The sequence below is a fragment of the Poromitra crassiceps genome (genome assembly GCF_964638095.1).
Source record: "Poromitra crassiceps genome assembly, chromosome: 5".
NCBI classification, from domain to species: Eukaryota; Metazoa; Chordata; class Actinopteri; order Beryciformes; family Melamphaidae; genus Poromitra; species Poromitra crassiceps.
In genome coordinates this window covers 62,016,892-62,033,393 of record NC_139642.1, presented here as the reverse complement: position 1 = coordinate 62,033,393, position 16,502 = coordinate 62,016,892, and the positions used below count along the sequence as shown (strand labels likewise).

At 42.8% G+C, this 16,502-nt stretch overlaps 3 protein-coding genes across 4 annotated transcripts in view; 2 read left to right on the top strand and 1 right to left on the bottom strand.

The window, feature by feature from the left end:
• Positions 1-4,075, top strand: part of LOC310777607 (ATP-binding cassette sub-family G member 4-like) — a gene marked incomplete at both ends in the record, with an annotated part of 46,674 nt that extends 42,599 nt beyond the window's left edge. The window contains 4 exons of the mRNA XM_083637980.1: positions 1,984-2,084; positions 2,853-3,011; positions 3,168-3,286; positions 3,850-4,075. Coding sequence (XP_083494106.1) covers positions 1,984-2,084; positions 2,853-3,011; positions 3,168-3,286; positions 3,850-4,075 — 605 coding nt within the window. The remainder of the gene's footprint in view (positions 1-1,983; positions 2,085-2,852; positions 3,012-3,167; positions 3,287-3,849) is intronic.
• A 3,497-nt stretch (positions 4,076-7,572) lies between these two features.
• Positions 7,573-10,349, top strand: lyrm9 (LYR motif containing 9). 2 transcript variants are annotated; one of them, XM_083637304.1, is made up of 4 exons: positions 7,573-7,699; positions 8,957-9,111; positions 9,917-10,009; positions 10,124-10,349. In XM_083637304.1, exons 2-4 carry the CDS (start codon positions 8,986-8,988, stop codon positions 10,136-10,138), a joined length of 234 nt encoding a protein of 77 aa, XP_083493430.1. In that variant the 5' UTR covers positions 7,573-7,699; positions 8,957-8,985; the 3' UTR covers positions 10,139-10,349. The 2 variants fall into 2 exon arrangements, with proteins under 2 accessions (XP_083493430.1, XP_083493431.1); XM_083637305.1 differs by lacking the exon at positions 7,573-7,699 and adding an exon at positions 7,908-8,009.
• A 454-nt stretch (positions 10,350-10,803) lies between these two features.
• LOC310777099 (intraflagellar transport protein 20 homolog) lies at positions 10,804-15,977 on the bottom strand. The gene is made up of 5 exons (XM_083637365.1): positions 15,877-15,977; positions 14,360-14,513; positions 14,177-14,262; positions 13,331-13,434; positions 10,804-12,311 (listed from the first exon to the last, which is right to left on the bottom strand). Exons 2-5 carry the CDS (start codon positions 14,484-14,486, stop codon positions 12,230-12,232), a joined length of 399 nt encoding a protein of 132 aa, XP_083493491.1. The 5' UTR covers positions 14,487-14,513; positions 15,877-15,977; the 3' UTR covers positions 10,804-12,229.
• Positions 15,978-16,502: the final 525 nt, after the last annotated feature.

Here is a 16,502-nt window from a genome sequence, read left to right as displayed (position 1 = left end):
GTCTATGTTCAAACCTACAGTCTTAACCTGTGAGTAGCCTGTGTTCAAACCTACAGTCGTAACCTGTGAGTAGCCTGTGTTCAAACCTACAGTCTTAACCTGTGAGTAGCCTATGTTCAAACCTACAGTCTTAACCTGTGAGTAGTCTATGTTCAAACCTACAGTCTTAACCTGTGAGTAGCCTGTGTTCAAACCTACAGTCGTAACCTGTGAGTAGTCTATGTTCAAACCTACAGTCTTAACCTGTGAGTAGCCTATGTTCAAACCTACAGTCTTAACTTGTGAGTAGTCTATGTTCAAACCTACAGTCTTAACCTGTGAGTAGCCTATGTTCAAACCTACAGTCTTAACCTGTGAGTAGCCTATGTTCAAACCTACAGTCGTAACCTGTGAGTAGTCTATGTTCAAACCTACAGTCTTAACCTGTGAGTAGCCTGTGTTCAAACCTACAGTCTTAACCTGTGAGTAGTCTATGTTCAAACCTACAGTCTTAACCTGTGAGTAGCCTATGTTCAAACCTACAGTCTTAACCTGTGAGGAGTCTATGTTCAAACCTACAGTCTTAACCTGTGAGTAGTCTATGTTCAAACCTACAGTCTTAACCTGTGAGTAGCCTATGTTCAAACCTACAGTCTTAACCTGTGAGGAGTCTATGTTCAAACCTACAGTCTTAACCTGTGAGGAGTCTATGTTCAAACCTACAGTCTTAACCTGTGAGTAGTCTATGTTCAAACCTACAGTCTTAACCTGTGAGTAGCCTATGTTCAAACCTACAGTCTTAACCTGTGAGGAGTCTATGTTCAAACCTACAGTCGTAACCTGTGAGGAGCCTATGTTCAAACCTACAGTCTTAACCTGTGAGGAGCCTATGTTCAAACCTACAGTCTTAACCTGTGAGGAGCCTATGTTCAAACCTACAGTCTTAACCTGTGAGTAGTCTATGTTCAAACCTACAGTCTTAACCTGTGAGGAGCCTATGTTCAAACCTACAGTCGTAACCTGTGAGTAGTCTATGTTCAAACCTACAGTCTTAACCTGTGAGGAGCCTATGTTCAAACCTACAGTCTTAACCTGTGAGGAGCCTATGTTCAAACCTACAGTCTTAACCTGTGAGTAGCCTATGTTCAAACCTACAGTCTTAACCTGTGAGTAGTCTATGTTCAAACCTACAGTCTTAACCTGTGAGGAGCCTATGTTCAAACCTACAGTCTTAACCTGTGAGGAGCCTATGTTCAAACCTACAGTCTTAACCTGTGAGGAGCCTATGATCAAACCTTAGAGACAGAGGCCCCATTTACACATGCTATTAAAATATGATCTGTATCTGGATAAGGAAAAACATGTGTTAATAAAAGGTAAATGCATCATGATCAGAATGTGATTGGATCTGCTGCCTAGTGCTCCATATACTACATAAATGAGTCTGTGCCACTTCACAGCCCTTGCTGCTGTTTTGAGGGTGGGTCTAGGGGTCAAAATTGAATGACTGACAGGTCGTAGCACCAATGGGAAAGTGGTTCGTTTTCAAAAGTCAACACAGTCAGATTGGGTGGACGCGCCGGATCACTAAAGTCATTACTGATTGATGCCCCCAGGATTTCGGCGGAACCAATCACTGGCCAGGATTCAGACATCAGTTTAGAGCTAGAAGTTTCCCAGACCCAGAGAGAGATATGCAGCATGCAGTAACGTAGTGTATCAGTAATGCGTCCCAATACAGACCACATTTTAATACCAAGTGTAGTTTTTAAGTTGGTTCTAGGGTACATTTTCAATAGACATGATACGGTCGCTATTTGCAAGATCTGATAGGTCTTGGAAAGTAAGATTTGTCCAATGATGAAAACTGAATTTTCTGTCTACTATTGAAACAGTTCAGCTAGTCAAATAGATAATCTCAGGCCAGATTCTTTCACACATACTAAACATAATGGGAATGTGACGAATGTGTTTGTTAAGACATCTTCATGTACCTTCTGTTAGTTCCGCTGGAGATGTCTGTGTTCCTGAGGGAACATCTGAACTACTGGTACAGCCTGAAGGCCTACTACCTGGCCAAGACCATGGCCGATATTCCATTCCAGGTGAGTGGATGGTTTGTGAATGTTAATTTGGGAGTGATATCGGTGAGGATCTGAGTGCTGAGAAGCTGATGACACAAAATAAAATCCAACTAGACAGTAAACCTGCCACCTAGTGTTGCTCAAAGGTACTCCCCTGCTGTTGATATGGATTACACATTGCCCGTGTTTCTGCAACATTTGGCTCCTGTCAGTGCTGTCAATAGAGCACTGCAGGAAGGAGTCCGGATCTCAAATAAGAGTCCTTTAAATGTCTGTGGGATAATGTCCATGGGGGGACCCCAGTCGTTGCAGAGCCGGTTTGCTCAGGGGGCATCGGGGGGGGGGGGGGGGGGGGAGTGATAAAGTTCTGATTGTGGGGGGCTTGGTAGATTGTGGCAGTTTGGTAGAAGAAGCTGCCCCTGTGACGGGAGGTTGTGGTACTGCAAGACATCAGTCTTCTCCCATGGGGGAGGAAGAAGAGTTTATGTCCTGGGTGGGTGGGGGCGGCCATAATTTTCTGAGACCACTTTAGTATCCTGGCAGTGTGTACGTCCTGAATGGATGGCAGGCTGCACCCGACCACCTTTTCAGCTCGGCGGATGACACGTTGCTGTCTAATAGGAGACTACTTAAAAAGTATTTATTTCGTGCAAAAATCACTGACGTTTTCCACAACACAGTGTTTGGTTGTTGTGCAAACTTCAGTGGAGTGAGTAGATACTGTTTTTGGGGTGAACTATTCCGTCCATCATCATAAATAAAAGTGAGTAAAGGTGTTGTTTGTTGTAGGTGATCTGCCCCATCATGTACTGCAGCATCGTGTACTGGATGACAGAGCAGCCTCCAGAGGCCAGCCGCTACCTCCTCTTCATAGCCCTGTCCATCTGCACTGCCCTGGTCGCTCAGTCCCTAGGCCTCCTAGTTGGGGCTGCCTCCACATCGCTACAGGTACTGGACCTATGGCACTTTTTGCATCTCTCTGCGACTGTTTTACCTTCTTTGCATTGCACAAAATCTATCCACCCGTGTACCTTCTCGTATTCCCTAATATCGCACTCACTGGTACGTAATGATGCCAAATCCTTTCGATGCATCTGTCCACAGGTGGCTACATTTGTTGGACCTGTCACAGCTATCCCAGTGCTCCTCTTCTCTGGATTCTTTGTCAACTTTGACACCATCCCCAAGTACCTTCAGTGGAGCTCTTATGTGTCTTACGTCAGGTGTGTGCTGGTCTGATTCTTAAACTTCTTCCACACGTGTAGGTCATGCTAGTATGTGTATCCTTATTAGTGGGAAGTTGTGGGAGTCATGTATGTAGGAGATGTTCAGCAAATCCCTATTTTCTGATCAAGAGCTTGCCCACCTTTTTGAAGGTAGACAAATGGTAGGTACTATAGCAATTAGCAAATCAGTGTATGTTCTATGAGATATAGAGCCATGAAATAACAATATGACCAAATATATATTTATATGTTTGCATTAGGGATGGGACCATCACACTTTCACAAGCTCTCAATCCAAATGATAGTATTTGCACTTTGGAATAACATGATTAAATTGTTCACATTCTAGCAAGGCAATGCAATTGCTAGAAATGTGTGGCTCAGAAATTAACACAATTCTACACAGTGCTAGTTTGTCTTGAACTTTTATTACATCATAGTGGGGCTGTATTGAATTGAACCCAACAACTTCTGTGCTATCGTGACTCAGAATCAAGCGAGATGGCACTTTGTTATTCTGTCTCTTATTCATGTGCATTGGTGTTTGTGTGTCTCCCCAGGTACGGCTTTGAAGGGGTGATCTTGACAATCTATGGGATGAACCGTTCAGAGCTGGAGTGTCCAAGCAAGGTGTGTAAGTTCCAACAGCCCGAGGAGGTTCTCCAGTTGTTGGATGTGGAGGATGCCAAGCTCTACATGGATTTCATTGTCCTGGGCATCTTCTTCCTCATCTTTCGGCTGGCCACCTACCTCGTCCTCCGCTACAAGGTCAAGTCTGAGCGATAGGCTTGGCTCGGCATGGCTCCCAGAACTCAAGGCCCTCCCCCCCTTCGTTCCTGGCCTGGTCTCTGTTCTGTGCACATAAAACAACCTCTCTGCTTTGGGAATTGGTTCTGTTTCATTTTGTACATTGCTGCTAAGAGAACAGATCAAACTCCCATGTGCTCCACTGCCAAGGACTGTGGCATCGGCGGTGAAGAGCAGTGAAGAGCCGTCTCATAGCACCACAAATACCTGTTTTACCTCAGACATCTGCACTCCAAGTGAAGCATCCTGCGCACAAAGGCAGACCAGCAGTGAGGAGGGCACCACAGAAGAAGAGACTGGGCCATGTTCAGTAGCATACTGTTCGTTTTTTTTTGTCGGATTTCCCAACCCCCCTCGTTTTCTCCCCGATTGTACTCGTCCAATTCCCCCTGCTGTCCCAGTCGTTGCTCCACCCCCTCTGCCGATCTGGGGAGAGTTGTAGACTAGCACATGCTTCCTCCGATACATGTGCAGTCAGTTTTCACCCGACAGCGAGGGGTTTCACCGGCAGGACGTGGTAGTGGGTGGGAGGATCACGCTATTCCCCCCTGTTCCCCTCCCCCTGAACAGGTGCCCCGAGCGACCAGAGGAGGCGCTAGTGCAGCGACCGGGACACATACCCTTAATATATGACTTCCCACCCGCAGACACGGCCTTAAGGACACCCGACCAAGCCAGAGTAACACTGGGGTCGACGTATGTTATAGCTCTGGTCCGAGGAAGTGAGCCCTTTAGAGAAGCAAATACAAACAGAGAATGTTTACATCATCTTTATTAGACAAGAACAACCTGAGGACAGCTGTTGCACTGAAGATAGAGAGAGAGAGAGAGAGAGAGAGAGAGAGAGAGAAAGAGAGAAAGAGAGAGAGACCATACTCTGGAGATATTTTACCTGTACACTGAATGGAATCTGTTTCTTTGAGCTACATGTCAGTGTTTGTTCAATGTTTTTGTCAAGCTATGACTGAGGGTGACAGTTACAGGTAAATAGGCAAAAATAATAATAATAATAATAATAATTAAGTAATAGATATCACCATGAAACCTCTCTAGTTGATTACTTACATTAAAGCCGTTTTCCCACATGCGCTTTGTACCGCTAAATGACCGGAACGTGGTCTAATGCCTGCATGTGTGAAAGTTGTCGTGCCGGTATAAGCGCAACCCCGTCATCGCGGACATTTCACCAGTTTCGAGCCAGTCAGAAGAGCGGTATGCGCGATAACGGGCGCAAGTGTAGAACGGGTCCAGTCATTTGCCGGCATGGGCGAGGTGTACACACGTTGCTTAATGTTCCAGCGGGCATAATCTAATCATTCGCGCACATTAAAGCAAACTGGCGAAATGATCTTGTGATCTCTCCTCTCTGCTGCCTGCTCGCTCTCTGGCCACAGTCCGTCCTCCTCCTTCAGTCACAGCCCGACAGGGACACAGACGAAGCAAATGCACGAAGCGAAATGTGGAAGTATTTTGCTTACGTTGCCGACAGCGAAGGCAAGCCCGGACACATCAAACGAAGCCAGTCTGTAAAAAGTGCTTCAACGCGACGCAGGTGAACGGATAAACAAGCAAACTTATTTCACCATCAAGAGTTTTGCCGACACGTCACTCCCCACCGGCTCAGCAGTGCCGCCCCGCCCCCCAACATACAGGCACTTTCGCTGCTAGATTCCCATATGCGAGAGCCGAAGTGTGAAGGGAAATGTCCGATATTGACTTACAGGTAATTTTCCGGTACGCATGTGGGAAAACGGCTTAAGACAATAATCTTTTGGATTACAAGTTTTCTGAAGTTGTATGTTTAAATATGCAAATGAGTCGTTATCTACTTAGATATGTGCAAATTTGCATACATTTCCAGAACATAAATTTCATGTATATATATATATATATATGTATATGTACATACGGTATATGAGAGAGAGAGAGAGAGAGAGAGAGAGAGAGAGAGAGAGAATACAACACAACTGGAAAGTGTGGTGTATGTAAGTGCTACTGAAGTGCAGATTTTGTGCTCAGAGTATGAGAAAGAGAAAACAGCCTTTCATTTTCACATGCCATGTCTTGCCTTAAAAGCATTTGTTTGCTGTTTATGAAACCAAATCTTTCCTGTATCCAGATTGTAAAGCTTTCTCTTGATTACCCCTAGAAATTATGTATTTTTTCTACTTCCATAATCAAATCCTAAATTCTTTAAAAAAAAATCTTAGTTTAAATGAATATATTTTAATCCTAATAATTTTATACTGTCTTTACATCCTGTATTCTCTATGGTAATGTATGCATATGTCATTATATTAGTCAATATAGATTAGTATTGTATCATTGTGCCTTTTTGCCCAAACCATGTCCAGCACTGCCATAAAAGACACCCGACGTTTATGTGTATGTTATCATTCAGAGATAGAATATTCAAACATGTTCATTCAGTCAAGTTTGTCTTGTGTTTTGCTTGAATTACATGTAGTAATTGTATGCTTCTGGACTGCACATTATAGGGATAATGTTACGCTCTTGGAGAACAACCAAAGAGAACTAAGTGTAGCTAGAAATATGTTCACGTTTCATTTGCAATGTTTTGACATGTTTTGTCTACCGGAATCATTTATCTGGGATATCATTCAGGACCATGGATGTTAATTCATTCTCTGTTGAAACCTGTGGTGATCTCACAGCCGAACTCCACTGTACAGCAATGCAAGTGTCTGCTATATGACCATTAAACTTATGAAACATTTTCATCTGTGTATTATTGTTTGGTATTATTGTCGGCTGTGCATTCCAATAGGCCTTGCTATTTACAATTGAGTTTACACACATACACTTTGAAATTGAGGTCATATTGACTTGTGGCCTGAGAATGACTCATTAAATGAATCATTCTGTCACTTTGAGTTGGAAACGCCCAGGTGAAGATGGATTTGAAGAGAAATACAGCACATTAAACCTGCTCTGCTCTCGCTTAAAGGGACACGTTAAGGCAGTGATGTCATCAGAAGGCACTGAATCAGACAGTGTACAATCTTGTGATGGCATCACCGCTCCGCACTTAACTCTCAATAACTGTCAAACTAAATGAATGCCTGCAAAACTGTTTAGTTTTCGGATAGCCTATGTGTGAGATCATGTACAAAATAAATCACTTGTTGTTTTGTGTGAAATGTCCCTTTAGTGATGCTATTGGGCTCCTCAGACATGACATAGCGCCCTTTCTGACTTTGCAAGACTTTGAGAAACTGATGCAGCAAATATGACTCCCTGTTCAAAATGTATTTTATATGTTTTATAATGCAAACTGTACAGATTGGTTGGATCAGTCATTTTCAGGCGCACACGCACAGGAGGCATGCGTTTGGCATGTGATTGTATTTTCTTCCACTGAAGTAAAATAACCACACACAAAAATGATAGGCTATAATTTGGATGATCATGACTTTATTTTGAAGGTTGTAAACGGAAGTCTTATTGGGGGTTTTCTGGCGACTTTATACATTGTTGCCAGAACTGAGCAATGCATGCATAACAGGTTATGAAAAGACGACGGGACGCTTCTAGCATAGCATCCACTCCAGACAGTCCAACAAGAAGAGGTCATGTGTGGCTGTAAGTCTGTACTTTGTGTGGCTATACGTGACCACACTGTCTCTCCACTCCAGTCTGGTTTTGACAGGAGGCAGCTAGCGTCAGTCAGCTAATCGTTACTTCTCGTTGTGTACATCAACGTTATGCTTATCCTATCCCCATAGGTCACATTTATAGTTATGGCGAACTATCGTTTAGAGTTTTAATCAGATAAACGCATGAAGTTTCACCTAACGCTAGATAAATACAACGGTAAACGTGACTGCTAAAATAAGCTAACGTTGTGGAGGATCACTGGATCAATGTCATCATGGGTGTTCCTTCAGTCCAGGTAAATTAACGTTTTATTTGGACCTCCTCCCTCATGTCGTAGGATATTTTTGATCTGTAACTTACGTTATTATACGTTTTTATTTTGTCCAAATAAGCAGTTGAGTTGGCACTGTATGCTATGCATCAGAATATCATTGATGTCAAGCCAGGTATAATAAAAATATATGACTTCCGGTCACGACCTTCAGAAATTTATTTTATTTATTTATTCATTTATTGAACAGGGACAAATGCATTGAACATTATTTCATATGACCTACAAAACAGATGTCATGCATAGAAATAAAACCCTTGTTGCTGAATTTGATTCAATGAATTTTGTTTTGTTTTGATCAATACAGTAGTGAAAATAAAGTGTGCATCTAAGGATGAATAATTGTGTAGTGAATCAAAACGTCAAAAATATGTGCAGCATTTATTAATAGCTATATAGGTCTAAGATGCTATACCATAATGTTGCACTCAACAGTAGTACACAAAACATTTGTTTTAAAAGTTAAAACTTTTAAAAGTGTTAATCATATTGTGTTCATTCAACTTCGTATATGAACGGAAATATTGGCCTATATGATTTTTAATGGACTTTTTCTGTTATTTAAAAACATATTGTGACTACAATTCTACTGGAGTAGAGCCGCTGCTCCTTTGCGTAGAAAGGAGCCAGTTGAGGTGGTTCGGGCATCTGGTAAGGATGCCTCCTGGTCGCCTCCCTAAGAAGGTTTTCCAGGCATGTCCAGCTGGGAGGAGACCGAGGGCTAGGTGGAGAGATGGTATCTCCACGCTGGCCTGGGAACGCCTCGGGATCCCCCAGTCAGAGCTGGCTAATGTGTTCAGGGAAAGGGACTTTTTGTGTCCTCTGCTGTATCTGGTAACCTCCGTGACCCGACTCCGGATAAGCGTTTGCAGTAAACTGAACGAACCTTTAACTTTCATGTTTACACACAGCTGCTGAGAAGATTTGACACATTGGAGGAATGCCGCCTTTAGTGGGAGCTGAGTTGGTCCAGACACCGGTGCACCTCTATCGTTACCTCCTCAGATGCTGCAGGCAGCTACCCACCGCAGCAATGCAACAACATTATCGACATGCAATAAGACAGGTGAGGTCTTCTTCATAAGCACATCCATATGACAACTCGACAACTGAACATCAACTGTTATGTCAAGTAAACTGAACACACAGCTGAGCTGATGGTAGCCGCCATATTGGTCTGAAGTAAACGTTACTATGGTTACAGAGACTATTTACAGCCATATGGTGAGTTCTGAGGAACAGAGTGACTCCTGTTATCCCTACACAGTCTAGTAGTTTACACTTACAATAAAGCAATATTTTTGTTCTAAGCAAAATAATAGTTTGTTTGTTTTACGATGGGCCATGGTACGTTTAATTAAAGGGGGGGGGGGTTAATAGAGTGAAATACTGTATAGTGTGCTCTTATGACATCACTGATGATGTCACAACTTCGCATCTTATGACATCACTGATGACACCATTGATTTATGACATCAACAATTTAGCTAACGGTAGCTAGCGAGCGGCTAAATATGTTAATGCAGGAAATGCAAAAGCATAATAACAGAGGAAAAAAGAGGAGACCGTTGGGAATATCAACATGTCCCTCAGACATAGAAAGGCTCTATATGGCTAAAATTACAATATATTTACTTTCCATCCACATCCATGGCCTCCGCCATTTTGTGAAAACGTTACAAGACACGTCACAAGTCGTGAACTCGATCGAGGCTTTCAGAAAATCCCATTTACCAAGTCGTGATATTCAATTGGACTCATGTCGTATTCACGGTAAACACGACCCTGATGGAAGGAGGCCCATTATGCACAGTGCACCCCTTCAAATAAAGTGTTACCAAATAGTCTGCTGCTCCTTCCTCTGATTCCAGGGATACAACAGCCATACAGATGAAGACGACCCGTCGAGAATACACATGATCATTCAGAGAGCAATCTCAGACGCTGACTGGATTCTTCAGAAGGTATGATTACTATGATAAAGGCCTTTCACTTTGTCACTTTTTCAATTGATTTATTCAACAAATACACAGTATTTACACAGTTAATCATTCTTTTCTTTTTATTTTTTTTTACAGTATACAAAGAAGTAGAAGCCATCAGGATGATGCCATGAGCGGTGTGGTTGTGAATGCACTGTTGTAAAGTGTGAGTGTGGAATTAGATGATGTTCAATGTATTCAACACAACTTATTTTATTGCCATAATTATTAAAAGTATGAAAAGAGTCGTATTGCATTTTCCTTTGCAATGTCACCAAGTGCTGTAAAATGGACAATGGACATACCAGCGAACAGTCTTCAATCTAGACTGTGGAACAGTCCAGGGCTTTATTTGTGTGGCTGGGTCTTGCATGCTTGTGGTGTTCTCTGTCCGATCTAGAAAGAGAAAGGACAGACCGTCTTGGTCGATAACCGTGAGCATTCCCCAGTGAGCAGCAGTCATCTGATGAGACATGGACCGTGAGGAGCACTTGCTCCTGAAACCTGGTACCTCTTGGCCATCACAAGTGCATCACATTGGATTGAAGGACTTCTTAGTGCAATTATTCCACTTCGCAAAGTCATCCTGTGGGCCAGATTGGACCCTTTGTTGGGCCGGTTCTGGCCCCCGGGCGGTATGTTTGACACCCCTGGGCCCTGGTTTAGAGTGACAAACCATGTTCTCCCAGCTGCCATGTTGAGAAACATGGAGACAATGAGAAACCTTCACACTGTGGGCCTACTTGGTATACATTTCCAAGATGAAAGAGCCAATGAAAATCAGGGTTAAGTGATAACATGATTTTTGTGCAATATATTTATTCAAGTATAACCATTTGTCAGCTAAATTAAGACAGAATAGGCAATATAATTAGACAAAAGCAATCAACGTACACAAGTAGAGCTGCAACTATTAATCGATTAGTTGTCAACTATTAAATAATCAACTATTTTGATAATAAATTAATCTGGGTATTTTTATTTAATTTTTTAAGAAAATAAGTCAAACTTCCCTGATTCCAGCTTCTTCAACATGAATATTTTCTGGTTTCTTTACTCCTCTGACACTAAACTTGGGCTTTGGGAAACACTGATCGACATTTTTCTCGCTTTTTTGGGGGGCATTTTATAAACCCAGCAACTAATCGATTAATCACAGAAATAGTCGACAGATTAATCGAAAATGAAAATAATCGTTGGTTGCAGCTCTATACACAAGAATATGGTGTACAACCCAGAAAGGGTAGAGAATGTAAGGAAAAATATACTGTAACTCTAGTATATTTTGCTAGAAGAATGGAATAAAAACCCAGCACGCCACTGCAAGGTAAATATGTTTGGCGCGGTCTAACAGACATTGATGGCAGAAAAATTACAACATAAAAGAAAATAATTAAGATGTCAACATTTTCCATGTTGGAGAATCAGGAGGTTATTTACCGTTGCATGCAGATGCTGTATTCATTTCAGTTGATAGAAAAAGTAATAAAACTAGATATACAGAGCAACTCTGCAGTATAAATAGTATAAATAAATGTCTTCGTATATAAATAGCTCCATCCTCTCTGGTCTTCTGAGATGTTGTGAATAGAACCTACATTTACGGTTATATTCAAGCTTAGGACACCTAAAAACGGATGACTAGAGCAGTGATTCTCAACCTTTTCATTATCAAGGACCCTCATTTAGTCCACAGACCCCAAATCTGAGAATATTTTTGTTGTGGGATTTGACTTTGTCCAGAATCCCATGAATATGTATCGTAGGTAGAGAGATAACAGGAACTATGATCAGAACAGTCATTCTTCTATGTTCTCAAACTGTGGTAACTTCTTGCAAGTGAAATCATGTTGAAATCATCCATTTGCTGGAGACCCTCCGGAACCCTCTCAAAGGACCCCTGGTGGTTGAGAACCACTGGACTAGAGTGTGTCCAGCTTCACACATGTTCAAAAGTATGAGGAGGTATCCGGACTGAAACACGAGGTGTGGAGATGTTTCAGCTTCACACATGTTCAAAAGTATGAGGAGGTATCCGGACTGAAACACGAGGTGTGGAGATGTTTCAGGAGCTTCTGGGTGGCTTCAGGATAGGAGTTAGGTTGTGTTTTGCAGCTGAGACAATGCCCTGCCTGCGGCGGGTATCGCCCAGAGAGAAGAGGCACTCTGGAAACTTGGTCGCACACATACACACACCGCCGTCTATTTCTGCAGGATAAACTGGTCGATGAACTCGTTCTGCTCAGCCTCCACTTTGGAGAGGGCTTCGTATTCGATGCGGTATCTGAAACGAGGAACAATATGAGGAAAATTCAATAGAATGAATGCATTTAACGCTGATGCTAGCACAGTTCAATGCAACTAGCAAAGCATTTGTTTAAAATGCTATTTATTGCAGCACAGTCTTTTCTACTGTACATTGTTGGCAACTTTTTTGCTCCAGTATAAAAGTAGCTCTTAGCCACACAAGATCGATATTGTAATCTGAGACTAGCTATTGTCTTAGATATTGGATATGGTAATATGGTGATATTACCCTGGCATGCCAAGACATGGTGATCAGGTCGCGGCTAGTCTCAATGCCAGACCCATGAGAGTTCTTACGCTGATACACTACGTTACTGCATGCTGCAGATCTCTCTCTGGGTCTGGGACACTTTCCCTCAGCCAGCTGGGGTCAGAAGTGAACCGTTCACTTGGCCAGTGACTGGCCAGTGGTGGATTCAGTCTTCCCCAATCAGTAACGACTTTGCGATCAGACGACAGGAGAGGCGCAGCCCATTTTTCGACCGCTCTCTCATTGGTGCTACGACCTGTCACTCATTCAGTTTCAACCCCACTAGACTAATTTATGTAGTATGCGGAGCGCAGCGATTCAACGTAATATTTGAGTCTGGGGAGAGACTAGGTCCGTGCAGGAGTGGCCATGCCTCGCCTGGCTGACAGGGGGCGCTCCTGCGCCTGGATTTTTTTTTTTTATATTCACTGTATTTGCACACAAAAAGAAAAGCTCTGTCCAGTAACCTGGAACACTTTTATTTTGAGATGGGTTTGAGTGAATTGGTCCTACCTCATGCAAATGATAAGAATTGTTACATGAATCTTAATTTTCTATTAAAGCAAAGTTACAACAATTGTTGTATAAGCTGTTAATTAATGTTCTTAGAAAGAAAATCGGAATTGGCCAAAATCGGTATCGGCAAGTCAGACAATCAGTCAGTCGAAAAATCGCAGAAAATCGCAATCGGTGCATCCCTAGTGTTATGCTGTATATTTATTAGCATTAGCATTAGCATTGCTCACCTTTCAAGCTGCATCTTTTTCTCTGCGATGAGAGCCTGAAGCTGCTGCTGCTGGGCCTCTCTCTGCTTTGCCACTGACTTCAGCAGGTTTCTCGCTCCAATGGCCTAAATGAGAAAGACACAGGATGTTAAGTTTCAATGTCCTGCAAACTTTGGCTGCCTTCTTTGCGCAGCTGTTAAATGATCTTGCCCACTCATTCTTCCTGCAAGACAGCCTATCACTACTTCTTAGCCCCCTCCACCGCTACGTGGGCTCAAAAGTCGCTCGTCCCGATCGTGACTCTTCTCGTCCCTGGCCGAATCTCTGCCCATCTTTCAGCGGAGACTAAAAACTCACATTTTCAGGCCCCACCCGGGCCCTTCCTGAACTAAAATCTTTCCATAAAAATGAAAAATAAAGTCCATCAAAATGTCTTGGCTGTCATTGATTGTGTTGCATAGTTGTTTTCTGTCCTGTTGACAAAATGTGATATTGTAAGTTGCTTTGGATAAAAGTGTCTGCTAAATGACATAATGTAATGTAATGTAATGCTTGCTTAACCAGCTGACCAGCCAATCAGAGTGATTTCAATTTAACATGCTGAAACATCCCAAAAAGCCGTCGACAAGGCTGACTCGAGCCAACAGTGCCGGACGCACCGCAAAGACGACAGACGCTCACCCACGGCCCCGATATCGCCAAAGGTGGCCTTGGTGTGTCTGGGTCTTGTTCTCATGTACAAACACAAGCCCATACAAGCAGAAGGAACCCCAGCAGACCGTTCAACCACAACCAAGTGTTTCAAAGGGACGACGAGAACTTCCTTTGTCACGGCCACTGGAAAGCAGCTTCAACTGTCATACTTGCCTTCATCTTTTCTGTCTCTGCTTCTTTTGCCAACTCATCCACCAGCTCAATGAGACCGCCCACGATCTTCTGGAATTGGCCGATTTCTGTCAAAGAGAACAATACAACATGTCAATCGTGTAATGTTGGCAGATGGGATCAGTCATGGCCTCTAGTGAAGTGAACAAACTCTACTGTTCTTACTGTCCACAAACTCTTTGCACTCTTCCTTCAGCTCTGTGGTCTTCTGGCCGACCTCCGGCTCCAGCACCCGCAGCTTGTTGAGCTCATCAAAGTGAAAGCCAGCCTCCGCCAGCGGGTCTTTGGCCATGGCCACAGGGCCGCTCAGCAAGGACACCTAAAGGACAAGGGACCAACAGCAAAAACATGATAAGACTATAACTACCGGTACTACATTTAGTATTGTTAACAAAATGCTAAACAGATGTTTTTTCTGTTAGAGGTCAAAACACTACATTTGCAGAGGGAGCTGTTCAAGATTCAAGATTTTTATTGTCACTCCGTAGTACAAGTATCAAGTGTGAAATTATTGTGCTGTGGACTCCGTTTACAACATAGTACAAAATAAATATAACAGGGCATATGAGTGCAAAAACAACAAGAGACACAACAAGCAATAAGGCAGTAGAGTGATAGACAAGTCAGAGACAGTGGCATATTCACAGCACATAGGTGCATGTCATGTGCATACTATGCACATGACATGCACCTATGTGCTGTGAATATAGACGTACTTAAACATTTTAAGTTCGACGTATTTGACGTACAGGTGCAAATAGCATATACCTAATTAAACATACAGTTAAACATTAGACATACGTAATGGTAGCAGCTACAGTACAGCTACTACACTATTTGTGTATGTTAAGGAGTCTCGTGGCCTGCGGAAGAAACTGTCCCTCAAGCGATTTGTTGAGACTGGCTATACTTACCGCACGCACGCACGCACGCACGCACGCACGCACGCACGCACGCACGCACACACACACACACACACACACACACACACACACACACACACACACACACACACACACACACACACACACACAGTGTAAACATAGTTTCCCATGATCATATGTTCAAAAAGGATTTGTCACTTAGGGGACAGACAGAATCAAATCAAATTAAATTATGAAAATTATTCTCTGTGTTTTCAGGGAGAAAAGATTGCAACACATCCATGCATTTCTAAGGGTGTGTGGCAAAGATGACGTTACACTGAAACCAACAGGCTTTATGGCTAGCTAACTTGCTTGTGCTGACAGGTGGCTAGCTAGCCGGCTAACAGCAGTGAATGGCTCAGAGGTTATGATCAGTTAGGTCATGGAATATCATCCTCTCATGATGAATCATCACAACAAACTAACGTTATACGTTACTGTTATCTCTCTCAATATTATCCTCATGACCGGTTATAACTTAAGTTACATTTACAGCATTTGTATACTACTTCGCATGATGTGCACTATTAACTACTAACGATTTGTGTCAGTCTGGGTTTATGACAAAACGTTAGCTTGTTAGCTATCTTGCTAACGTTAACATTAACGTTTAGTTAGGCTAACAAAATGTAGCCTGCTAGTAAAAGCTAACTAGCCAAGCAACAGCTACAATACCCATCTCATTCAACACTAGTTAGATTCCTTACTTTAGGCATTTTAAACCTTAGCTACGTGATGTACATAAACGATACGTACCTGTTTAAAACATTAAAGTGAACGCAGATGGATTTCTGTGTTGACTATGTGGCATCAAGTAGCGGACAGCCAAGTCTCCTCCTCTGCCGCTGCCAGGGAAACCAAACGCATTAGCTTTAGCTTGGCTAACAGTAGCGTCAGCTACTAGCTGCACTTCCGCTACACAATCCCATCGTTAATATCTCCCGAAGCAAAGCCTTGGGCATTTTGCAAAGGGTTTATACCTTCTGTCTTTGCTTTAACGTCATAGCCTCATACAGAGATATTGGAACTTGTCTCTGCTTATCGCTGGATCTTGAGTTGACGTGATTTTATTTTGAAAATAAAAACGGAAATGAGATACAGTGTGTTGCCTTCCCGTACAGTCGGAAATATCACGATTGAAGTCAAAGGCCCTTTCCCTGCGCTGCTTAACCTCGCGTCACCAGGCTCTTCTATGCGCTGCTCCATTCATGCCGGCTTGCTTGCAGGGTTAGCTAGCCTGACTCCGCCAGACGGGGGCGGCATTGTTCCACAAATTCACAATCCCACCAGATATGTGAAGCAAACTCATCGATCTGGCAGCGTCAGGTTAAAGGTTAGCAGCTTCCACTCCAAAATCCCTTTTTTTAAACGCAGTCCTAATT

Bases quoted from the DNA above. Each gene is read 5' to 3' on its own strand.
- lyrm9 (XM_083637304.1), top strand. From the start codon at position 8,986: ATGCCGCCTTTAGTGGGAGCTGAGTTGGTCCAGACACCGGTGCACCTC. The intron at 9,112-9,916 runs GTGAGGTCTTCT...CTCTGATTCCAG, and splicing joins ATCGACATGCAATAAGACAG to GGATACAACAGCCATACAGA.
- LOC310777099 (XM_083637365.1), bottom strand. From the start codon at position 14,486: ATGGCCAAAGACCCGCTGGCGGAGGCTGGCTTTCACTTTGATGAGCTC. The intron at 13,435-14,176 runs GCAAGTATGACA...TTTCTCATTTAG, and splicing joins CAGAGACAGAAAAGATGAAG to GCCATTGGAGCGAGAAACCT. The intron at 12,312-13,330 runs GTGAGCAATGCT...TCCTCGTTTCAG, and splicing joins AAAAAGATGCAGCTTGAAAG to ATACCGCATCGAATACGAAG.